Source organism: Stenella coeruleoalba (genome assembly GCF_951394435.1).
Source record: "Stenella coeruleoalba genome assembly, chromosome: 7".
NCBI classification, from domain to species: domain Eukaryota; kingdom Metazoa; phylum Chordata; class Mammalia; order Artiodactyla; family Delphinidae; genus Stenella; species Stenella coeruleoalba.
The window spans coordinates 58,356,100-58,382,879 of record NC_137153.1 but is presented as its reverse complement, the minus strand read 5'-3'; the positions used below and the strand labels follow the sequence as shown (position 1 = coordinate 58,382,879).

The 26,780-nt window shown below is 36.1% G+C and overlaps 1 protein-coding gene across 6 annotated transcripts in view; it reads left to right on the top strand.

Moving 5' to 3' along the window:
* The window catches only part of CCDC171 (coiled-coil domain containing 171), a 358,505-nt gene that overhangs the window by 62,727 nt on the left and 268,998 nt on the right, over window positions 1-26,780 (top strand). For all 6 annotated transcript variants that reach the window (XM_079927995.1, XM_079927997.1, XM_079927993.1 and 3 more), the window contains 3 exons: window positions 3,187-3,333; window positions 18,174-18,266; window positions 22,192-22,352. In XM_079927995.1, coding sequence (XP_079784121.1) covers window positions 3,187-3,333; window positions 18,174-18,266; window positions 22,192-22,352 — 401 coding nt within the window. The remainder of the gene's footprint in view (window positions 1-3,186; window positions 3,334-18,173; window positions 18,267-22,191; window positions 22,353-26,780) is intronic.

Sequence of the window (26,780 nt, the reverse complement as noted above, 5' to 3'; positions counted from 1 at the left end):
TCTGCTTAAAGATCAGCTGTTAACCTTTTGGGGATACCGTTGTATGTTACTTTTCCTTTGCTGCTTTTAATATTTTGTCTATGTATTTAATTTTTGATAGTTTGATTAATATGTGTCTTGGCGTGTTTCTCCTTGGATTTATGTTGTATGGGAGTCTCTGCGCTTCCTGGACCTGATTGACTGTTTCCTTTCCCATGTAAGGGAAGTTTTCAAGTATAATCTCTTCAAATATTTTCTCAGTCCCTTTCTTTTTCTCTTCTTCCTCTGGGATCCCTATAATTCGAATGTTGGTAAGTTTAATGTCTCAGAGCTCTCTGAGACTGTCCTCAATTCTTTTCATTTTTTTCCTTTATTCTGCTCTGTGGTAGTTATTTCCATCATTTTATCTTCCAGGTCACTTATCCGTTCTTCTGCCTCAGTTATTCTGCTACTGCTTCCTCTAGAGAATTTTTAATTTATTGTGTTATTTATCTTTGTTTGTTTGCTCTTTAGTTCTTTTAGGTCCTTGTTAAATGTTTCTTCTGTTTTCTCCCATCTATTTCCATGATTTTGTATCATCTTTACTATCATTACTCTGAATTCTATTTCAGGTAGACTGCCTATTTCCTCTTCATTTGTTTGGTCTGGTGGGTTTTTACCTTGCTCCTTCATCTGCTGCATATTTCTCTGTTTTCTCATTTTGTTTACTTGCTGTGTTTGGGGTCTCCTTTTCACAGGCTGCTGGCTCGTAGTTCCCTTGTTTTTGGTGTCTGTCCCTAGTGGATGAGGTTAGTTGAGTTGCTTGTGTAGGCTTCCTGGTGGAGGGGACTGGTGCCTGTGTTCTGGTGGTTGAGGCTGGATGTTGTCTTTCTGGTGGGCAGGACCGCATCTGGTGGTGTGTTTTGGGGTGTCTGTGACCTTATTATGATTTTAGGCAGCCTCTCTGCTAATGGGTGCAGTTGTGTTCCTGTCTTGCTAGTTGTTTGGCATGGGGTGTCCAGCACTGGAGCTTGCTTGCTGTTCGGTGGAGCTGTGACTTAGTGTTGAGACTGAGATCACTGGGAGAGCTGTAATCAATTTATATTACGTGGGGCTGGGAGGTCTGTGGTGGTCCAGTGTCCTGAACTCAGCTCTCCCACCTTGGAGGCTCAGGCCTGACACCGGGCTGGAGCACCATGACTCTGTCAGCCACACGGCTCAGAAGAAAAGGGAGAAAAAAAGAAAGTAAAAAAAATATTAACATAAAAAGAAAAATAGTAAAAAAAGAAGATAGCAACCAAACCAATAAACAAATCCACCAACGATAACAAGTGCTAAAAACTAAACTAAGGTAAACATGAAAATCAGTAACAAATCAGTCGCAGACAGCAAACGCCAAGTCTACAGTTGCTCTCAAAATCTGCTGCCTCAATTTTGGGACGATTCGTCTATTTAGGTGTTCCACAGATTCAGGGTACATCACGTTGATTGTGGAGACTTAATCCGCTGCTCCTGAGGCTGCATGGAGAAACTTCCCTTTCTCTTCTTTGTCCGCACAGCTCCTGGGGTTCTGCTTTGGCCCCACCTCTGTGTGTAGGTCTCTGTCAGTCATCTTTTCCCCACCCAGACAGGAGGGGGTTTAAGCAGCAGCTGATTAGGGGGCTCTGGCTCACTCAAGCCATGGGGAGGGAGGGGACAGTAGTCAGAATTGGAATGTGGGGCGAGCCTGTGGTGGCAGAAGCCAGCGTGACATTGCAACAGGCTGAGGTGTGCTGTGTGTTCTCCTGGGGAAGTTGTCTCTGGATCACGGGACCCTGGCAGTGGCGGTCTGCATAGCCTCCATGGGTGGGTTGTGTGTGTGTGGATAGTGACCTGTGCTTGCATACAGCATTCTTCATGGCTGCGTTAGCGTTTCATGCCCGTCTCTGGGGTCCGAGCTGATAGCCATGGCTCACGCCTGTCTCTGGAGCTTGTTTAGGCGGTGCTCTGCCTCCTGTGGGCAAATGGGGATGAATCCCGTCTCCTTGCGCACCCCGAAACAAGGGTCTCTTGCCTCTTCGGCAGGTCCAGACTTCTTCCCAGACTCCCTCCTGGCTAGCTGTGGTGCACTAGCACCCTCAGGCTGTCTTCATGCAGCCAACCCCAGTCCTCTCCCTGGGATCTGACCTCCGAAGCCCAAGCCTCAGCTCCCAGCCCCCACCCGCCTGACGGGTGAGCCAATAAGCCTCTCAGGCTGGTGAGTGCTGGTTGGCCCTGATCCTCTGTCAGGGAATCTCTCTGCTTTGCCCTCTGCACCCCTGTTGCTGTGCTTTCCTCCGTGGCTCCGAAGTTCCCCCAACACCTCGCCGTCTTCGCCAGTGAAGGGGCTTCCTAGTGTGTGGAAACTTTTCCTCCTTCTCAGCTCCCTCCCAGAGGTGCAGGTCTTGTCCCTATTCTTTTGTCTCTGCTTTTTCTTTTTTTCTTTTGCCCTACCCAGGTACATGGGGAGTTTCTTGCCTTTTGGGAGGTCTGAGGTCTTCTGCCAGCATTCAGTAGGTGTTCTGTAGGAGCTGTTCCATATGTAGATGTTTTTTTTCCTTTTTATTAATTTATCTTATTTATTTATTTTTGGCTGCACTGGATCTTCATTGTACGCATGGGCTTTCTCTAGTTGCGGTGAGCGGGGGCCACTCCTTGTTGCTTTGTGCGGGCTTCTTATTGTGGTGGCTTCTCTTGTTGCAGAGCACGGTCTCTAGGTGCACGGGTTTCAGTAGTTGTGGCATGCAGGCTAACTAGTAGTGGCACGTGAGCTCTAGAGCACAGGCTCAGTAGTTGTGGCGCACGCGCATAGTTGCTTCGCGGCATGTGGGATCTTCCTGGACCCAGGCTCGAACCCATGTCCCCTGCATTGGCAGGTGGATTCCCAACCACTGCACCATCAGGGAAGCCCTAGATGTATTTATGATGTATTTGTGGGGAGGAAGGTGGTCTTCATGTCTTACTCCTCCGCCATCTTGAAGGTCCTTCCCTTATTTAGATTTTTTAAGTTGTAAAACTCCAGTAGCACTTTTTAAACACATGTATATTCTGAAACATCGCTAGAGAATATCTTGGCCTCTCTTGCTTATATAAATTAACCTATTATTATGGTTGAAGTACAGGTTTAGTTGCTTACTGTATTTTATAGAATAAATTTTAGTCATTGTTGGCTTATAAACTTTATTGATGCAAAAATGAACTATTTTCTAGGAGCAAGATAATGCTTTACAAAATATGCATGAGAAAGTAGAAAAATTAGAAGCCGAACACATGGAGTGCTCTGACCTTTTACGTCGACAGACAAGTGAATTCGAATTTAGCACTCAACGAGAGGAACGTCTTAGAAAAGAGTTTGAGGTATATTTTCTCATTCTTTTATAGCACATATATGATGGCTAGTTAGTTATTTAAGGACAAAGTTTTACTCTGTAATAAAATATAATTTTTTGACATTTATATATATTGAATATTGGCTTCCTTGAAAACTTTTGTATTTGAGTAAATTATATCTTGCTCCAAATTAAAAAAAAAACTATTCATTTTTAATAATTAATTGTCCTGGAATATTTGAAAAGTTTGAAGGTAATTGTTTATATTACAAGTTTGAGGAAGCAACACAAGAAAAGATATTAAATTCTAATTTTGTAGTTTGAATGCTATGTACTAGCTACATAGTTTTGTGGAGTGCTTTTCATGTTAGACTTTATTTATTTTTATTTTTTATTTTTTTATAAATTTATTTTTATTTATATTACTTATTTTTGGCTATGTTGGGTCTTCATTGCTGCATGCGGGCTTTCTCTAGTTGTGGCGAGTGGGGGCTACTCTTCGTTGCGTTGCATGGGCTTCTCATTGTGGTGGCTTCTCTTGTTGTGGAGTACAGGCTCTGGGCACATGAGCTTCAGTAGTTGTGACACGCGGCCTCAGTAGTTGTGGCTTGCGAGCTCTAGAGTGCAGGCTCGGTAGTTGTTGTGCATGGGCTTAGTTGCTCTGCAGCAAGTGGGATCTTCCTGGACCAGGGCTTGAACCTGTGTCCCCTGCATTGGCAGGAAGATTCTTAACCACTGTGCCATGAGGGAAGTCCCCAGGTTAGACTTTAGATGGGAAAGGAGCATTAGTTTACAAATGAAAAAATATGATTTTTGTGAGTAAATGATACTGATAACCACTTTAATCTTGAGAGATAGCTAATTTATTTTTTAATTTTTTAAAAAAATTTTCTTTTGCTTTGTGGGAAATTAAGTATTTCAATAGATAAAGAAGTTTGTCTTAAACATAATTTATAATTCTTATAAAGTAAATAAACATTTATAAAGAGTATTTAATGATAAAATGCTGGAGGTACTCTCATTAAACTCACTTCTGTCAGTTAACACTGTGCTGAGAATTTTAGCCAAAGAAATATATAAAAGCAAGAACAGTGATAAAAAATTATAATTTTTGGAAAGAAGGGGGGTATGATTCTGATTATTTTCAGATGGTATGCTAATAACCCTAAATGGTCAAGAAACTCATCTTTGAAATTATTGACACTAGTAAGAACATTCAATAAGGAGGTCAAGAAGAAAATAATATATAGCAATTATGTTACACTCTAATATGCTAGTAATAATCAGAGAATAAGATACTAAAAAAGTTTTTGTCACCATAGTGACAAAAACAGGAATACAGTTAACAACAAATACGTTAAAAATTATGAAATTTAACTGAGAGTCTTCAAAGAAAATGATGAGACATTTTGGGAACCCTTAACAGTGTAAAGTTATGAATCCTCCCTAGATTATATTATGGGTTAAAGCAGTTCCAATCAAAGATTGAGTGGAATTATCTTGGGAAGACAGATTCTAAAGTTCATCCACATGAGGATCTATAAAACATTTTGGTAAGAGTAATGAGTGGGCACTTACTATACCAGAAGTTAGTACAGATTATAAAACTTCAGTAATATATCAATCGTGTTTTTTTGGTTGTATGCAACAGAAACCGACTTTGGTTAACATAAATAGGGAATTCAGTGGAAGAATATGGGAATCATATCCACAGAATCACAAGGAATGTTGGGGAATCAGCTTAGAAATCATATGAGTCCCAGAGCATCTCCAGAGTTCTTGGTAGCAGAAATGATAGATGAAGCTGAGGTGAATTGGTACCAATAGTTTTTATTCTTTTTGTAACTTTGGTCAGGATTCTAATCTGGAAGAGAACATTTGATTGAAAGAGGTAATTTGCCCCAAGTAATAATTACCCCAAGAGGTAATTTGCCCTCTAATTATGCTAAAATTAAAGCCCCCCAAATAAATTCTTATATAGAAATTAGGGTGCTGGTAAAAAAAGAAGGGGAAAGATTGTTGAGTGGCCAAAAAGTACAATACCTCTAAGACCAGACTTTCAATGTCAGAATTGAAAGGTCAGTAGTAGACTTGTAGAGTATATCATTTTAAATCAGTAAGGATAGGAAAAATTATTCAGTGAATTGTGTTGAAATGATTGGTTAACTATTTGGGACAAAATAAAATTAGATTCCTATCTTACATTATATTCTAAAATAAATTCCAGTTGGATTAAAAAGAGTGAAATATTAAAAACAATGATAAAATAAGAAGAAAATGTAGTTTAATTTTTTCTGCTCTCTGAGTCATTATGACTTACTACTAATCATAAAAACCAAGGAACAAAATATTTAGGAATGGATTTATAACTTTGACTAGGAGAGATTAAAGTCATATGTAAGTAAAATCCCCACTTTGAATAAAAAGACAACCAAATGAGAAAAATATTTACAGCAAAGGGTAAATATATTTCTGTCTCTCTAAATCCTCTACTATTTGATAAGAGAAAGGACTTTATGAAAAAATCTACCAAGTAAATCAAAGAAGATATGAAAGAATAATTTCAGATGGATAACAAACATAGGAAAAATGCTCCACCTCACCATAATGTAAGAAAGACAGTAACACTCAAAATAAGATTAAAGAAAATGATAGTACCCAGCACTGGTGAGGGTGGTGTTAAAAATTCTTGTACCATGATGGTGGGTGTGTAAATTTTTAAAACCTTGAAGGAATTCTGTTTGGCTGCTTTATAGGGTCTGTTCTCAGAAAATTACCATGTTCTTCTGGGTCTCTCTCCTGTTCCATCTCCTCATTGCTTTGTAGGCATATGGCATAGCTGTCACCTGGGGACTTTTTCATTATCCTGTGTTGGATCTTCAGTTTCTTAGGTCTCTTGCCTTCTTCACTTCGTTGGAGTACATAGACTAGTAGCTTCTAAAGAAAGGGTGTATGGGAGCTAAGTTTTATTTGATCTTGCATATCTGAACATGATTTTTTTAATCAATAAAGTATTAAAGTATATAGAATTTGGCTGAATATAGAATTTTAGGATGGAATTCTTTCTTTCAGAATTTAAAGGCCTTGCCTCCCTCGTTCCCAGTCTCTTCTGTCACTGTTGAGAGGCCTGATGTTATTCTTGTTTGTGTTCCCTTGTGGTGACCCTTTTCTCACTCTTCCTCTCTGAAAGTTTTCCTGTTTCTCTATTTTTTTTTTGTTTTCCTGCGGTACGCGGGCCTCTCACTGTTGTGGCCTCTCCCGTTGCGGAGCACAGGCTCCGGACACGCAGGCTCAGCGGCCATGGCTCACAGGCCCAGCCGCTCCGTGGCATGTGGGATCTTCCCGGAGCGGGGCACGAACCCGTGTCCCCTGCATCGGCAGGCGGACTCTCAACCACTGCGCCACCAGGGAAGCCCTCTTTTTTTTTTAAGACTTTTTTTCTTCCAGTTAGTGAGATATAATCGACATACAGTGCTGTATAAGCTTAAGGTATAGAGCATAATTATTGATTTACATACATCGTGCAGTGATTATGAAAATAAGTTTGGTGAACATCTATCATCTCATATAGATAAAAAATTAAAGAAACAGAAAAAAACAGTTTTTTCTTATGATGAGAACTCTTAGGAATAACTCTTAGCAACTTTCATATATAACATACAGCAGTATTAATTATGTATAACATGTTACACATTACATCCGTAGTACTTATTTATCTTATAACTGGAAGTTTGTACCTTTCACTGCCTTCATCCAGTTACCCCTCCCCTCACCCCTCTGCCTCTGGTAACCATAAATCTGATCTCTTTTTCTATGAGGTTGATTGTTTTTGAAGTATAATTGACCTACAACACTATGTGACTTCCTATTACACAACATAGTGATTTGATATTTCTATACATTTCAAAATGATCACCGTAAGTCTGGTTATGATTTGTCAACACACAAAAAATATTACCTAGTTACTGGCTATATTCCCTACCCTATACATTTCATACCTGTGACTCATTTATTTTGCAGCTGAGAGTTTGTACCTCTTAATCGCCTTCACCTGTATCTTTCTTCCCCTCCCATGCCCTACCCTCTGACAATCACCTGTTCTCTGTAGCTGTAACTGTTTTTGTTTTGTCATGTTTGTTCATTTGTTTTGCATTTTTAGATTCCACATGTAAGTGAAATCATATAGTATTTGTCTTTCTCTGTCTGACTTATTTCACTTAGGTTAATACCCTCTAGGTCCATCCATGTTGTTGCAAATATCAAGATTTCATTCTTTTTATCGATGAGTAATATTGCATTATATATGTATATAAAATGATATATATATATATATATCATATATATATATCTCACATCTTTATCCATTCATCTGTTGGTGGGCACCTAGTTTGCTACCATAGCTTTGCTGTTGTGAATAATGCTGCAGTGAACATAGGGGTGCATATATCTTTTTTTTTTTTTTTTTTTTTGCGGTATGTGGTCCTCTCACTGCCGTGGCCTCTGCCGTTGCAGAGCACACTGTGCCACCAGGGAAGCCCCATATATCTTTTCTAAGTAGTGTTTTTGTTTTCTTTGGATAAATACCAAAAAGCGGGATTGCTGGATCATATGGTAGTTTTATTTTTTTATTTTTCTATTTTTAATTTTTTGAGGACTCTCCATACTATTTTCCATAGTGGTTGTACCAGTTTACATTCTCACCCATTGTGCATGAGGGTTCCCTTTTTTTTTTTCACTTTTTTTAAATAGAAAACTTTAAATATTAAAAAAGGTAGACAGCATAGTACAGTAATGGTACCCATCACCAGCGTCAAAAATTTTTCATTTAGGGCTTCCCTGGTGGCGCAGTGGTTGAGAGTCCGCCTGCCGATGCAGGGGACACGGGTTCGTGCCCCGGTCCGGGAGGATCCCACATGCTGCGGAGCGGCTGGGCCTGTGAGCCATGGCCGCTGAGCCTGCGTGTCCGGAGCCTGTGCCCCGCAATGGGAGAGGCCACAACAGTGACAGGCCTGCGTACCAAAAAAAAAAAAAAGTATTCATTTATGGATTATCTTGAATCATTCATACCCCTATTCACTTTCCTTCTTCCCATATTATATTGAAACAAATCCCAGGCATCATATCATTTTAACCATAAATATTTCTAAAAAATAAGGGGCCTTTTATTTAGAACCACGTTATCAATATCAAACTTAAATTAACAGTAATTACTTAATATAATCAAATATCCAGATATTATTTAAATTTCATATTGCTACATATATGGCATAAAAATGTATGTATGATTACAGTTTGTTTGAATCAGAATCCCTAGTAGGTCTACACATTATAATTGGTTGATATGTCTCTTAAGTCTCTCAATCTATAGGTTCTCCATCTATAGCTTTCTTTTTCCCTTGTATTTGTGAAGACACCAAGCTATTTCTGCTATAGAGTTCCCACTAACTATAAAATTTCAGAACATCAAAGATAAACAATGATTCTTAGTATAGATTTTTTTTGTGTTCAGGGCATTTGGTGGCCATTTTAGTTAGAAGACTCATGATCTTTATTTTGTGTAATTCTCTTGTGTTATTTCTTCATAATTTCCTGCTCAGGGTTTTTTTATTCTCTCTTTCCTGGGTTTTTAATTGTTCAGTTGGTAGGCCAACTGGTTGATGTTTTGCTTTTCTTACCTTTTGTTGTCTTTCTCTTTGTATTTTTGTTGTTGTTGGTTCGTGGGAGATTTACTTGACTTTTCTAATCTTCTAATTGAATATTTTATGTTTTCTTTTTAGTTTCTGAGGGCTCTTGTTCTCTGTACCATTTTTATAGCATCCTGATCCTATATTATGACTACTGTATTCATTTGTTTATTCAGAAAACCTCGAGAGTGTCAGGCACACTTTTGGGTGTTTGAGGCATAGCAGTGAACAAAACAAAGCCTCTTCCCTCTTGAAATTGATACTCTTGTCAGGGAGAATCACACATGAAATGAAATAGAATTTGATAAGCCCTATGGAGAGGAATAAAGGAGACGAGGGGAGTAATAAATGGTGGGGTGGAATGGTTACCTTCTTGTGTTAGTGGTCAAGGAAGCCTGACTTGATAAGATGGCATTTGAGCAGAGACCTGAAGGAAGAAAGGGATTGAGCCATGTGGCTATCTGGAGGAAGAGATTCTAGGTAGAAGGAATAGAAAGTGTAAAGGCCATGAGATGCGAGTGTGCTTGGAAAGTTTGAGGAATAGCAAGTAGGCCATTGTGATTGAAATGGATTGAGCAAGAGAGAGACTAGTAGGGTGTAGAGAATGGTAGGCAGATGTTATAGAGTCTTGAAGGTCTTTTGGAGTTCATTGTAAGAACTCTGGCTTTCTTTCTGAGATGGAAAGCCATTGAAAGGTTTTAAGCAGAGGAATGACATGTCCCCTCTAATTTGTTTTAGAAGCATCATTCTGTATACTCCTTGAAAGACAGATTGTAAGAGGCCATTTAGGAAACTATTAAAGTAATTACATGAGAGATTATGGTGCTTTAGACCAAAGTAGTGGTAGAGGAGGTAGTCAGATTTGTATGTGTTTTGGAAGATAGAACCAGTAGGATTTGCAGATTTATTGGACATGGCTTGTGAGAGAAAAAGAAAGGGAGTAAAAGATAATGCCAAAGATTTTGGCTTGAGCCTTTGGGGGAATGGCACTGTCATTTACTCAACCTGGCCAAGAATGCAAGTGGAGTAAATTCAGGAGAGATGAGGAGTTTGGTTTTAGAGATGTTAAATTTGACATGCCCGTTAGACATCCATGTGGAGATGTTGAGTAGGCAGTTGAATGTAAGTATTGGCCTTAGGGAAATCTTACTGTAGAGTGATGAGATGTGCCAAATATTTCATTGGGAAGTGGTGAAATGTTACAATCCATAGGACTTTTCTCTTTGTTTCTACAAGGAGTGACCTGCTAGTTTCCTCTTTGGTGGTTATTAAATGGAAGAAAGAAATGGAGGAAAAATCTGTTTCATACTATTCAGTATACAGAATTTCCCCTGGCTTCAGTCTTGTACACCAACCCCCCTACCCCTGCTCTGCCCACCCCATGTATCTCTATGTCCAACCTTGGCTTCAGAGTGACATTTTCCAGATAATAAACCTCCAGTTTGTGAGTTTGTGTAGCGGTTGGTGGGGGGGTAGTTGTAGGCTAATTAGGGTGGAGGTGGATGCCTGCAGGTTAAACTCTTCATACTGATGATTTAAAAAAAACCCAAACTTTACTGAGATATAATTTGCATGCTACAAATTCACCCATTTATAGGGTACAATTCAGTGGTTTTTAGTATATTCACAGAGTTGTACAGCTATCACTACAGTCGATTGGAGCATGTTTTCATCACCTCAGTAAGAAACCCCACACCCATTAGCTATCACTCTCCTCTTTCCCCATTCCTCTCATCCCTAAAAAAACATTAATTTACTTCTGCTTGTATATATTTGCCTGTTCTGAACATTTCATATTAGTGGAATCATGCAATATGTGGTCTTTGGTGATTTTTTTTCACATAACAGGATGTTTTAAGGATTCATCCATGTTGTATCATGTATCAGCACTTCATGCCTCTTTATTACTAAATAATCTCCCATTGTATTATAGACCACATTTTGTATATCCATTCATCAGTTGATAGACATTTATGCTGTTTTCACTTTTTGGCTATCATGAATAATGCCTCCATGAACATTTGTGTACAAGTTTTTGTGTGGACATGTTTTCAGTTTCACCTAGGAGTGGGCATGCTAGGTGACATATCTCTATGTTTAACTTTTTGAGGGGCTGTCAGACTGTTTTGCATAGTGGAGGCACCATTTTACATCCCCAGCAGCAATGCATGAGGGTTCCAGTGTCTTCAGATCCTCACCAACACTTGTTATTATTAGTCTTTCTAATTATAACCACTTTAGTGGGTGTATAATGGTATCTCGTGGTTTTGCTTTGCATTTCTCTGATGACTGATGATGCTGAATATCATTTCATGTGCTTATTGGCCATTTGTATATCGTTGGAGAAATAGTTATTCAGATCCATTATACATTTTTAATGGGTTCTTTGTGTTATATGATTGTCAGATGTTTTAATAGGGAAAACGGGGTGTGGAGTGTATAGGAACTCTCAGTAATAATGCCAGATTATGAACTTGAACTTGACAAAGATAAATTACTCATACGCTTACCACATATGGTCTAATTTTATATGAGGTTAGAGAAAGAAATTTAAAAGTGAGATTATATTCCAAGTAATATTTTTAGCTTATTTGTCATTTGTGCTAAACATTTTTTCAGGCCAGAAAATTCAGGAGTGCATCATCATATTTTATATCATCATTTTTAATATCATGTGGTTTGTGGATGGCCTATTAGAAAAGGATTAGAATAAAGTTCTGAATATACTTAGAATTTAAAAAGATCATTTAGAAGTCACTTTAGGATGCTATAAAACTCTATGATCATCACTAAAAACATTTTAATTGCCTTATAGGTATGAAGAAGTGCTAGGTAACAGTGATTTTTGTTGATAAGATTCTTGATAAGTCACTTTTGACTCAATTGAGGTAGTGTCTAATGCCTAAACTTTAGGATTTGTTTTTGGATAACTCAGTATTGATTTAGTTTCTTGTAAAATACTTACTTGCCCCAATTTCTTTTTTTTTTAATTGATTAATGTTGTAAATATAAAATTGTTTTAGACTAGTTTTATATTGAGTTTTTTCTTAGCTACTCTGTAAATACTTTTGATAATACCAGGTCTCTGCTTTGGGGGAATTGAAGCTTTGAGGGTGTCCAGAGAGTCTAGTTTTATTCTATTTATAAAAATTTTCTAAGTGGACAAGTATAGTCCTGTGACTTACCTACAATTCTTCATGTTTAGACACCTTACAAATTTTTGCTTTATATTTAAGTGAATGTATTTTGTATTGGCTCTTTGACCAGGTGATGACATAATGAAGGAGAAGTTAAATTCCTAGAGAGCAGTTTATGTAGTTTAACATTCAGTTGTGGAGACATTAAGTACTAGTAATTCTAGGTGCTTATAATCATCATTGGTATTTTTAAAAAAGGATTAATATAAAATAAAATAATAATAAAGAGGAAAATTGTTAAAATTTTAATTTAATAGAACACATTATTTAATGTCAGTAATATCAGACTAAGGCAACTAATAGACGTTTAGCCTAATAAATGTTTTAAATTTTAATGAAGCTTCAACAGTTACATTTCATGAAGAGGTGATTTCTTTATGTGCCTGGGCCAAAGAAGTTTATATATATGTGTGTGTGTGTGTGTGTGCATAAAAATTAAAAAAAATCTGATATGTTATAGACCATTGTTGGCTTAATCATCTTAACATGGATCAGTGTTTTCTTAGATTAAAAAAATAACAAATTCCCAATCCAATTTTCTAAATGTGGTGCTGGATACCAGAGAACCAAGGGAAAAGTGAACTGGAAAAAGAAATATCCGTGGCTTTTATAAACCTCTTTACAACTAGGGGAGGTTTTTTTTTTTAAATCATGGGAAATAAGTTTAACTCAATAAGAAAAGAGAAAAGAGAAGATGCAAACCTAATTCTGAGTGAACTGAAGAATCTTGTGAAGATTACAGTGGAGAGAGAGCAGTCTTTGAAAATAAATTCTGAATTGCTTCTGTCAGTCATATTCTATATTATGGTAACGTAAAGAAGGGTAGAATGTAGTTTTTTACTTATACATATACCATACTCAAGTGAAAAAGGAAAAGAAAAATGATTCTCACCTTTTGTATTGTCCGTGAAGCAATCGCATATGAATCATCTTTTTAAAGCCATCATGTGTTTGTAGGAATGATTTTTAAACACCTGTTTGTGTTGATTACCAACTATAAAAGGTAAATAAATCACCTGGGTTATACTGTTGTGCTTATAAGTATTATACATTTTTGTATTTATGTTCATAATGGATTTTAAAACTGGAAGTTCATTAAAAATTTTGTTAATTACTGAAGTTTTTACTGCTAGAAAAGGTAAAGATGATTTTAAAGATGCTAAATTAATTTATTACCATGCCAAACAGAATTTGTGGCTTGTAAATTCTGGTCCTTAGAGATTCTGACTCTCTAAGATATCTTTTTTGGTAACAAAAAATACTTTGAGATCTTCAGTTTAAGAGCTCCAAGTATAGTAACTACTCTTGTTTTCTCCTACACAGGTAGGGAATAAGGATTGTAGTTAATTGTCATTAATTGTTAACACATTTAATATATTATTTACAACCACTAAAATATAATACATATACTTACCACTAAAATAACCATTATAGAATTAATCAGTCCCTTAGAATCATCTTTTTGAAGATGGATTATTACTATATTGGTTACTTGTAAGAGTTTTCATTAATGGGAAATATCAGGTGATAAAATCTGGAACAATAGTTAAATAAACAACCACTTCCTATTTATACAGCTATTGATATTCTGGGGTAAACTTTGTACAACTGTTTTGGAAACAGTACTACCTAACACACTACTGAGAAGTCTTTGATTGGTAGGTACTTGTGTGATATTTCCTCCCTTATTTTTCTTGATGTCCATTTTAGTGGGCTAAATTTCATATATCAAGGTTTTTCTGCTTGACTAATCCCTTTAAGTTCATGTATATCCTCTGGGCTGGGCATATTCTATTTGAGGAGGCAAGAATGTAGTAGGAGCTGCTTTTGCCCAGTGTCTCAGCAAATTCCTTGAACACATATGTTTTCATAATTTTTGTGAAACTTTGGAACAGGCCCATGGAAGCCATGGGAGCAGATGTGGTGTGGAGAACAAATGTGGTGTGGATGTGTTTCATTAGTTCTGCTTGTGAATTGGAGTTGGCGGCTCATGCCCTGTGTTATGATAAAATAATGTTTTCTATGTTACCTTCTTCAAAGAATGAACACTCACTTTTCTTAAGTGGAGTAGACTATCTAACTGGGCTTATTGTGATTTAGTGAGATACAAATTATAAAATAAAAAAAATTGTACCCATACAATGAACACAGAATTTACTGGAATAAAAATAAAAAAATTTGGGTACAATGAACACAGAATTTACTGGAATAAAAATCTCTTGGCAGTATATTGCAGTCAGAAAGGACGTGACAGCCAGCTAATAAATGGTAAAATATGTGATCATTTTGTGTCACATAAAGAACTCTGTTGTTCATAGTATTAGGGAACAGACAGTATATAGTGTAATCCTTGTACTATAGGCAAATTTATATATAGTTAAATTGGCCGGGGGTATATATGAATTTGTGTTGGATTTTGTACTTTAATCTGAATTCTCTTATGCTTTCTGCTCTTGCTATGTTGATTATATTAGGATTGGAGATAATGATTGTTGTACTAGTTCTCTTAGGTGATATTGGAGAAAAATATTTGTGAACAGCAAGTTGATGTTCCTCTAGCACCCTCTGCTGGAGATAAGAATTAATTCACCAGACTAGAAGATTTTTAAAAAGTATTTATTAGGAGGGCTTTAATTATGTCAACAAAACACACTCTTGAAGAAATTTGTTTAAATATGTGAAGATTTTTTTTGCCATCCTTACTGATTAATTTATTGTTTTAGTAATTAATAAACAGTTTATAAATTTGTTTTCTTCTGGACATTTAAGACAGGAAGGTATGGAAATAAAGGTGGGATCTCTGGTTTATTATTTCAACCCGTTTGATTTTGGTTTAGGCAGAAAAAAAAAGTCTTCGTGACTTTTGGAGTGAAATCAGATAAATTGATTCATATGACAACATGTACATGAAAAATGAAAATTTTGCCTCTTTTATCATGGAATCACTGAATATTCTGTATTTTAATAAAATAACACTTATTTTGATAAAACTATGTAAATGCCTTTTGGAATATAAAAGAATATATTAACATTATTAGACTGGTTTCTTCTATTTGCACTTTATTAGCTTTTTGCCTGTTTTGATCCTTTATTCTCAACGTCTATGGGTTATTTCCTTGACACTGGTTAGACTTCTGACTTGCAGAACCTAACACAAGTATTTTGAATATTGAGAAAGTTGACTTTAGTTCTTCAAGGACAGGAACTTCATCTTGTGGCATTACATTAAAAAAAATTTTTTTTTTACTAGTATTGGCCCTACCTAGGGTAATACTCATTTTAATCTGGCTAACCATTAAGAATTTTTCTGATCTAGTATGTATCACCTTCGTACCTACAACCAGTGGGGATCCCTTGTTCTAGGATTCAAAGTCAGCATTGAGAGGAACTTTTAAACAGAAATGAAGAAGCTTGACATAGGTGGCGGTCACTTCTTTGAAATGTCATTGGTTCTTACACTTAGGGATTCTTTTTATTTTTTATTGAGATATAGTTCACGTAGTATTGAATACACTCTTTTAAAGTATGCAGTTCAGGGTTATGAAACCATTGCCACTATCTGATTTTGGAACATTCTTATCACCCCAATAAGAAACTTTATGCCCATTAGCAGTCAGTGCTCATTCCTTCCTTCCCCTGTCCCCAGCTATTGGAAACCACTCATACACTTTCTATCTCTATGAATTTGCCTATTCTGGCCATTTCATATAAATGAAGTCATTTAATATGTGGTCTTTTGTGTCTGGTATCTTTCGCTTAACATATATTTTCAAGGTTAATCTATGTTGTGGCATGTGTTGGTACTTAATTCCTTTTTATGGCTGAATAATATTCCATTGTATGGATATACCACATTTTGTTTATCCATTCATCAGTTGATGGGCACTGGGTTTTTTTTCACCTTTTTTGTGTTTATGCTCTGCACTGTAGCAGACATTATAGGAACATGTTTTGCTCAAGGAAAAGTGTAGTCATTTCTCACTTATCCACAGACCACTTGATTAATTTTTGGATTATCCTATTTTTATTTATGCCCCTTCTGGTTGTGATACATTACCATCTCTGTATGCAAAAAAGAAATGGTGGGAGAAAAGAGGAAAAATCAAACTAATCAAGCCGAGCATTTAAAAAAAAAAAAACCTATAGCTAAGGCTAAATGACAGAGTAAGTATAACGAATAGAAACATTTATTGCCCAAATTTTATCTAAGAAAGGAAAGGAAATTACTATTGTCTTTCTCTTTCACTGTTGAACTATCTATATTTGACAGACAGGACTCCAGGTGTGGCGGGGCTGACTCCAGCTTGAAAAACTAATAAATTAGACTTTGTCATAACAAAAACTTTTGCTATGTGAAAGACACTAACGTTAAGAGAATGGAAAGACAAGCTGTAGACAATATTTGGGAGTAAATATTTGCAAATCACGTACCCAACAAATGACTTGTATCCAGATTATATAATGAATTTTCAAGATTCAATAATAAAAAAACAAACAGCCCAATTAAAAAATGAGAAAAAGGGGCTTCCCTGGTGGCGCAGTGGTTGAGAGTCCGCCTGCCGATGCAGGGGACGCGGGTTCGTGCCCCGGACCGGGAAGATCCCACATGCCGCGGAGCGGCTGGGCCCGTGAGCCATGGCCGCTGAGCCTCCGCGTCCGGAGCCTGTGCTCCGCAACGGGAGAGGCCACAGCAGTGAGAGGCCCGCGTACCGGGGAAAAAAAAAAAAAAAAAAAGAGAAAAAGATTTAAGCAGAAACTTCACCAGAAAAGATGTACAGATAGTAAATAAATACATGAAAAGATGCTCAATGCCATTAATTATTAGGAAAATGAAAATTGAAACTAAAATGAGATACCATTACATTCCTATTTGAATGTCTAACCCTTGCCCCCAAATAACCCAAAAGACTACCATGCCAAGTGTTGGTGAAGATGTATGAAATTGGAAACAGTTTGTGAAACAGTTTGTCAGTTTCATAAAACATTAAACATACGCCTACCATCTGACCCAGTCATTCTGTCTTTCACTATTTATCCTAGAGAAATGAAAGTGTATGTCCATACAAAGATTTATACATAATTGCTCATAGAAGATTCCTTTGTATAGCCCTAATATAGCCCTATATATATTCCTTTGTATAGCATCCAATTCAAATGTCCATCAGTAGGTGAACTGATAAACCGATTGTGGTGTATCAACACAGTGAAACACTTTAACAGTAAAAAGTGAACTATTTTTTTGGGGTTTTTTTTTTTTTTGGGGGGGGGGTTACGCGGGCCTCTCACTGTTGTGGCCTCTCCCGTTGCGGAGCAACAGGCTCCGGACGCGCAGGCTCAGCGGCCATGGCTCACGGGCACAGCTGCTCCGCGGCATGTGGGATCTTCCCGGACCGGGGCACGAACCCGTGTCCCCTGCATCGGCAGGCGGACTCTCAACCACTGCGCCACCAGGGAAGCCCAAAAGTGAACTATTGATATGTGCAACCACATGGATGAAACTCAAAATAATTTTGTGGGGAGAAAGAAGCCAGGCAATAAATAATATGCACTGTGTGATTCAATTTATATTGAATTCTGGAAAACAGGAAATGATCTATAGTGACAAAAAAGCAGATCAGTGTTTACTTAGGGGTTAGGGGTGGGGTGGTGAGAACTGGATGACGGGGTTACCAAGGGACACAAGGAATCTTCTGGGGTAACAGAAATATTTGTCTGTCTTGATTATGGCAATGATTTCGTGGGTGTATATATACAAAACTTACCATGTTATACAATTTCAATATGTGTAATTTATTACATGTAAAGTATAACTGAATAAAGAAAAAGAAAACAAGCTCTGGAGCATTCTTCCCGAGCATTACTTTTTGCAACATGACTTTTATGCTCTTGCAAATGAAAAAATGAGGCTATAGTAATCCAAAGTGTTAATTACAATATAGTGGCCTATATTCAATTTAAATTCCAATGTTTAAACTTAATGTTTTCAGGCAACTACTCTAAGAGTGAGGAAATTAGAAGAAGATATTGAAGCAGAGAGAGCAGCACATTTGGAATCAAAATTTAATTCTGAAATTATTCAGGTAAAATGTGAACAACATTTTTTTAATGGATTTTATTAAGCTGGGAAAAACAGCATTATGTTCAGAGAACTAAGGTGTGCGTTTAGAGCAGGTAGCATGTTGTTAAGACGCGTTATTCTATTTACTATAATGATATAGTTGAAGATAGTCTTTACTCTATTAGAGAGGAGCTGGCACACTACACCCCACAGGCTGAATCTTACCCACTGAGCGTGCTTATGAAGTTTTATCTTGTCCATGGTGGCTTTGTGCTACCTTGGCAAAGTGGAGTAGCTGCGACAGAGACCTCACGTTCTGCAAAGTCCAATGTGTTTGCCATCTGGCGCGTTACAGGAAGATCTGCTGATCAGAGTGTTCTTTTTATCAACAACCTTGGGATGAATTTCTTTCTGAAAACATTTTAAAATATGCACCTTCATTGATTGAGTGCATATCCTGTGCATATCACCTGTCACTATATTAAGAGCTGAAGGCATAAAGGTGAATGAGCTCCTTTTGGGACTCAAAATTCCATTACCAGAGATACTGTGTACCTATATATGTTGATGTATAGGTAGAAATATTAAATACTAAAGTACTATGGGAGCGTAATAAAGAGAAGGATTAAATCTGAGAGGGGAACTGAATGAAGGCATCCTAAGGAAAGCGTCCATTTCCCTAGGGCTTAGAGAATGAGAAGGAACTCCTAAGGTTAGTAAAGGCATTTTAACTGGGGGTTGGCAAACTACTGTCCTGGACCAAGTCTGACCCTCAGCCTTTGTTGTAAATAGTTTTACATAAAGTTCCATAAGTCCAAGTCCATAATTTAATTTGGTTTTTTAAAAAAGACTTAGACTTTTCCCCATATTAAAAATTAATTAATAGAATTTGCAGAGTTTTATTATTTAAACAGGTCTTAACTAGGATGCAACTAACTTTGTAAGAATTTTAAAATAATTGTTTTTTACTTTTATCTTTAATGAAATGCCTTTTACCTGCAAAATTATCAGACCCATGTATTTTTTTTTAACATCTTTATTAGAGTATAATTGCTTTACAATGGTGTGTCAGTTTCTGCTTTATAACAAAGTGAATCAGTTATACATATACATATGTCCCCATATCTCTTCCCTCTTGCATCTCCCTCCCTCCCACCCTCCCTATCCCACCCCTCTAGGTGGTCAGACCCATGTATTTGAGTGCATCTATATGTAAAGCAAATTTGTGTAAGTTAAGCTTTTTTTTTTTTTTTTTTTTAGTTAAGCTTTTTTGGTTGTTTTTTTTTTTAGAAAAAAATGATTGGATTACCCAAAATGGCATTAATAGGCAATAAGGCTGAAGTTTTAAATTCATGCAAGAAGTAGAATTCAAAATTAAGTTTTTCATTGTAGTTATATCACTGGGAATATATAGTTAATAGGTATAAAAATGAAAATTGTTACATGTGTATTTTTTACTCATATAATTAAAAATTAATATTTGATACCCAACTTAGTGCTCTAACTTAGGAAAAAAGCAAAAGTGTGTATTTGAATCATAGATCTATAAATATTGACAAACATTTTTAGTGAGGTACACCCAGTAAAATTCAGTTTCAGAGTAGTTTAAAAACAAATGAGACTACTGAGTTGTAATTAATCACCATCTTACTATAAATGGGAGTTAAAAATATGTTTGAAGTATTCTGTTATTGAATTTGTTTGGATGCTATGTCATAAAAATGAGAAAGTAGATTCACAAGAGTGACTTGGAATTGTTTGTCTATTTTTCTTTCAGTTGGATTGGTTTATCATTTGTGATTGAATGTGCATAGTTTCTGAAAGAACATACCAATGTAGATAGAAGAAAATGTTTCCTAGACTTATTAATTTTTACTTGTACACTGGGTTTAGACATAATAACAACAAAGAAAAATAGTTTAAAAGACCAAATTTGAAAATGTACAAAGTTGTATTGTATCTACATACCTATTCTACTTCCTTACTTTAGTGTAAGAGAATAGGTGTTTCAATTAATCCAAAATAGTTTTGGATAATTAGAAATAATTCTGGTGATTACTATTTGTATGGATTAATTTATGAAACGTTTTCATATTTCCTGCGCTTCGTTTTTTGGTGAGTTCATTTTTCCTAACTCAGGTTATGTTTTGCCATCCCTGGGAAGCTTGTGTCACACAGAGTTCATAGCTTTTTTCTGATTTCATGGCCCTTTGGGCCTGCTTCTGTGACAGGAGGCACTTGCCTATGTTCTCTTATGGTCTGTCCTTTCCTAACAAGAGCTGAGACTGTATATTTTCATGATGATTGTATATACCGTGAGCACTACATTGCCTGGCACATATTAAGTGCCTAATAAATATTTAAACACTTATTAAATAGTTATTATATATTTACATTTAATGTTAAATACAAATTAATATTAAATAAATGTTGTCTCATTAGGTCTTTGTAGCCACCCTGTAGAGTCTGTATATTATTATTATTATTGTTATTGTTAGTATTTACTGTTTACAGATGAGGAACCTCAGGCTTTTGGAGTTTAATATGCCCAAGGGCATATAAGTTGATTTGTAGAGCTGCGACTCAAACCTGAGACTTACAGTTCTAAAGCCCCATTTTCTATCTAGTGTGAAGCATTTTTTTCCTACCACCCTCCTTTTGTGAGCTTTAGCAAGCTATTTTTTTATTCTTAACTTAATTTTCTAAAAAGATAAAATATTCACATAGTTCAAAAATTAAAACAAAATTGAGGCGATCGGGAACTCTTGCTTTCACTTGTCTCTCCTATTGTTCTCTCTTTCCTGCTGTCTATCCTTATTTTTTCCACTTGTATATGCTAAAATATAGCATACTACATACAATAATCTGGACTCTGCTTCTCCCAATATGTATTAACACTACACAGAGAACCTTGTAGACAACTTGCTTTTCAAAAGTTATTTTGTAGCCTTTTTATAGCTACAAATTATTCTTTTATGGATATGCACTTTATCTATTCTACTGTTGGCATATACAGGGAATCTAGTTTTTAAAATGTCTTGTTGTGTAAAATTTCAAGTACATGAAAAAGTAGAGAGAATAGTAAAATGGACTCCCCGTGTACCCATCACTCAGCTTCAAGACTTATCTCACAGGACAGTTGTGTTTTATCTATAATATTAGCGCTCTTCTACTCCACCACCCCCAGATTATTTTGAAGCAAATCCTAGATATCATATTACTACACCCACAAATATTTTAGTCAAATTTGATTTTTTTTTTTTTTTTTTTTTTTGCGGTACATGGGCCTCTCACTGTTGTGGCCTCTCCCGTTGCGGAGCACAGGCTCCGGACGCGCAGGCTCAGCGGCCATGGCTCACGGGCCCAGCCGCTCCGCGGCATGTGGGATCTTCCCAGACCGGGGCACGGAACCGTGTCCCCTGCATCGGCAGGCGGACTCTCAACCACTGCGCCACCAGGGAAGCCCAATAGTATTATTTGATAATAAATATTTTGCTTTTCTACAGTAAGAAATCTCCAGGAATAAAAAGATCTGTTAACTTTGTTAGGCTTATAAAGATGTTCATATAATAATGTTTCTCAAAAGAGAGGAAGGATACTTCCCTCTAGTTTTCAAAAACCGCTTAATTTATTATGTTTATAAAAAAAATGTCCAAATGGGTTAGTAGATCAAAATTAGGCACTTTGATGGGACACATTATATTGTATACGCCTGTCCCTTTTCATAGCACAGTTGAGTCTGTATTCTTCCACTCTTCTCTTCCATTACACATGTTGAGAAAGGGAATAAACTGCCCTTTGTTTATTTTCCTTTTTTAAACCAAAAACAGAAAGAAAGACTTGTTTGGATGAATGATAATCTGCTGTTTGATAAAGTATTCTACTCAATTTGAGATTGGTGCTAGTGTTTCCTTTCTTGCTTTAATTACTTTTCTGTCATCTGGTAGTTACGGATTCGAGACCTTGAAGGAGCTTTGCAGGTAGAAAAGGCCAGCCAAGCAGAAGCTGTTGCTGATTTGGAAATGATCAAGAATGAATTCAAAGAAGTTGAAAGTGCATATGAACGAGAAAAGCATAATGCACAAGAGAGCTTTGCAAAACTAAATATGTAAGTGTTATACTGTAAAACAATCTAAATTAATATTAAGAGTTTATGAAATCTACATGAGTATGAATGTGTAGTACTAGATAAATATGGAAATGCTCTGTTGGATTTTGAAGTATCATGGCAATTCCAAGGAGTCTCAGAAATGCAGAAATACTTTCTTATACTAGAAAGTAAATATATTAATATATTTTGTATTTACTGATGTAATAGTATCTTTAAGGCCTTGACTTCTAGGCCACCTAAAATGGGCTCTGTGGGAGATGGGTAATGTTTGAGATATTCGTAAACTGTAGAAATAATAGTAGGAATAATACTGCTACGGGGGCTAACATGTATGTGGCTCACTCCATACCTAACATTGCATGGTTTTATTTAATTTATAACACCCTATGAGGTAGCTACTCTTTTTTATCGCTGTTCTACAGATGTGAAAATTGAGGCCTAACAAGGGTAAGGACACACAGCTAAGTGTAGAGTCAGGATCTTTCTGACTCCTATTGATTTTAACCTTTTTCAATTCATATGTCTATCATCTGAAAAGTTCTGTGAAATTTTTTAAGAAGTCTATAGCTATTTAATATGCTTCCAAAAATAAGTCAATAGTAGACATTTTAAGCCATTTCCTCTCAGAGGAGGAAATGTGTACCACCATTGGTACATGACATGATAATAGGTTGATATATTAGAGTTATGTATTTATTTTTAAAGTTTATTTATGACAGATAGTAGTTTTCCATTTACAGTTATAATATAGTTTCCTTTTAAAATACTTCATTTAACTTACGATGTGAGTTAATTTAAAGAAAAGTATTATTTAGAGTTGTGAGTATGGCAGGAATTATAAAGATGGCACTTGAAAGACAAGTTTGAAAAAATTTAAAACTCTTTAACTGTGATTACCTTTATTAGTAATGCTTATAATACATTAAATGAGTAATTCTTAACTGAATTTTCTTGCTTCCTCCAGAATGACTTAAATGACATTCTGTGAACATTATTTTAAGGACTTATGCTCCTTTATTTCCTTTGAATCATATCTTGAATCTGCACATTTATATATAAATATGTTTGAAGGGCCTTTATGTAGCATATAGTACAGGCTTCTTTACTGTTGCTTTGAGGTAATGATTATGACCTACTAGTGAAACTGTAAGAAGTCAGACTGTACTCCCAACAATTAAAGCTTTCCAGCAGTGAAATAATAGGCTTCTTTGGGGAACTAGTGAACTCTCTGCCTTGGAAAGTTCGAAACAGGGGGTAGATGATTCTTTGTCATGGATACCGAAAAAGAGAGCTCTGCAAAGGTTGGATTAGAGGAATTCTAAGATAATTGCTAACGTTTAAGCTCCAAGATTGTAACCTATGCACTTTTAAAATTGGACTCCAGAGCAAATTTTTTCCTTATGTTCGTTTTGCTATTATTTGTGTTTTGGTGCTTGAAAAATTTTACTCAAGTTTTGTATTCCAATAAACACAAACTAACAGTTCTAAATATTAATTATGTATTACAGCTAAGCACCAGCTGACAATCCTAAATGCTTTAATATAATGTCCCTTATCTGTTCTTCATCCCTATATAACTGTCTATAATAAAAGTTACTAATAATATTAATAAATAAACAAGAAACAGTAAAAATTAAGTAGTAATTAAAGTCCACGACTCATTGATAGTTTCTGTGACTTCTCTCCCCCATCCCCTCCTTCTTGTCATTGTATGTCATACGACAGCCACTTCCTTTCCATTTATCAGTGGTATGAGAAGGACTGATATGACATGAGGGATGATTGGATAAGTTATTTCATTTTCCACCTATACGTCTGATTCTTTTTCAGAATCGTCTTTAAAATCTTTTAGAGTCACAAACTCTCAAGTATTAATTTTTCAAAGTAGTTCTAAGTTTTGGATAATGTATTTCAAAAGGAGAATTGATATTTTAGGTCTTTAAGGTAAATAATACCTTTAATTTACAACTCTGAGAGCAGTGAGTTTTGGGGTAGGACATTCTTTTACCTTTTGGATAGATCTGATTTAGCAGTTGGTGATAACGAGGTTATAGAGGAAATGCTGCCTGAACCTTGCAGGTGGTTAAGGGTTTTAAACTTCTGTTTCCTTCCAGGTAGATCTAGGCAGGATCTCATTAAAAGGCAGGAGAAAAAAGCTGTGTGTGTATTTTAGAGTTTTAATTTTGGCCAACAGTTTCATAACAGTGAATATTCCTGCATGAAACTATTTTCAGTGGAATATATATGTATACATATATATTAGATGGAATATATGTATATATTTAATATATTATTATATATTAAATATTACATATAATAATATAATAAGTAAAATTATTATATATTAAACATATCTTTTGAACTCAGCTAAGAATTTGAATAACAGGCTATTTTAATGAATACATATAATGTATAATTTTAGAAAGAATATATATTCTCTATATTCCTCTAATTAAATTTTCTTAGTTATAAATTTTTTTCCATTGAAAACTTACAGTATAAAACTAAAATTTTTCAGTAATTTTTTTTATACTTGAAATTTTTGGCCACACTGAGCGGCTTGTGGGATCTTAATTCCCCCACCAGGGATCGAACCTGTGCCTTTGGCAGTGAAAGCACAGAGACCTAACCACTGGACCGCCAGGGAATTCCCTTCAATGTGTCAGGTCTTCATTAGCTGTTGTAACTAACTGATTGTTGGGCAATGGTAGGGAGAAGATCCTGATAATCCTTACATCTAGTTTAAGTTTAAATTTAGTTTAAAATAATGCTAGTCAAGGATATGATACTGAACAGACTGAATCTAAATTTATTTATTTTATTACATTCAGTATTTAGGGACTTCTTTATTTTTCTAAATACATCAACCAAAAGTATAAAAAGAAGTACAAAAGTACTGGGTTGGCCAAAAAGTTCCTTTGGTTTTTAAGTAAAAATAAAAGACACATTTTTTATTTTCACCAAGAACTTTATTGAACAATGTATTCACCATTTTGTTCCACTAACTTCTGCCATTTTTCAGGCAACTTCATAATTCCATCTTCCCAAAACTTTTAATCTTTTTGAGCAGAGAACTGTTCCAGGTGCCTTTTACTGTCTTCCAGGGAATTGAAATTTTTTCCATTAAGAGAATTTTGTAAAGACCGAAATCAATGGAAATCCGAAGGTGCAATGTCTGGTGAATATGGCGGGTGAATCAGAACTTCCCAGCCAGGCTGTAACAGTTTTTGCCTGATCATCAAAGAAACATGCAGTCTTGCATTATCCTGATGGAAGATTATGTGTTTTCTGTTGACTAATTCCGGATGCTTTTCGTCGAGTGCCACTTTCAGTTGGTCTAATTGAGAGCAGTACTTGTTGGAATTAATTGTTTGGTTTTCACTCCCTTCCAATCCCACCGTATACACAACATCACCTTCTTTGGATGAAGACCGACCTTTGGTGTGGTTGGTGGTGGTTCATTTCGCTTGCTCCACGATCTCTTCCGTTCCACATTATTGTACACTTTTTATCACTCGTCACAATTTGTTTTAAAAACGGAACATTTTTGTTACGCTTCAGTAGAGAATCACGTCGGGAAATACGGTCATAAAGGTTTTTTTTCACTTAACTTATGTGGAACTCAAACATCAAAGCGATTAACGTAACCAAGCTGGTGCAAATGATTTTCAGTGCTTGATTAGGATATTTTGAGTATGTCGGCTGTCTCCCACGTGGTATAACATTGATTGTTCTCAGTTAATGTCTCAATTTGATCACTATCAACTTCAACTGGTCTACCCGACCGTGGAGCATCATCCAGCGAGAGATCTCCAGCACAAAACTTCGCAAACCACTTTTGACACGTTCGATCAGTCACAGCACCTTCTCCATACACTGCGCAAATCTTTTTTTTGTGTTTCAGTTGCGTAAAATATGCCAAAAATTTGCCAAAATATGCCAAAAATTTGCTTTTTTCTTCCATCTTCAGTATCCAAATGGCTACACAAAAATTCACCAAATTTGATAAGTTTTTTTAAATGCACGCTGATATGACAGCTGTCACAGTACAGTGTAACAAAATTGTTTCGAATGAAGGTAAAGACAACTAAGGTATACTAGAGCCAAATTACTGAAAAACTGAATGAACTTTTTAGCCAACCCAGTATTATAACTTGTGGCACTATTATTGTTTATGTTCTTGGTAAAAGATAGCCTGAAGATGGCTATTTTTTAAAACAGCTGTACTGTTGTCAAATTCTTAGCTGAACTCTTAAACAACAATAACAACAACAACAACAAAATGGGAATCCAGTAGGAAAGAACGGCTCTTAACTACAAGTTTCCTTCTTCTCCCTTTCCTTTCTTGCCTAAAATCCTCCATCTGTCAAGTCCTGACTCTTCTCTGTTGGATTCAGAGAGACTGGGGCTCCCTTGAACCTTCAG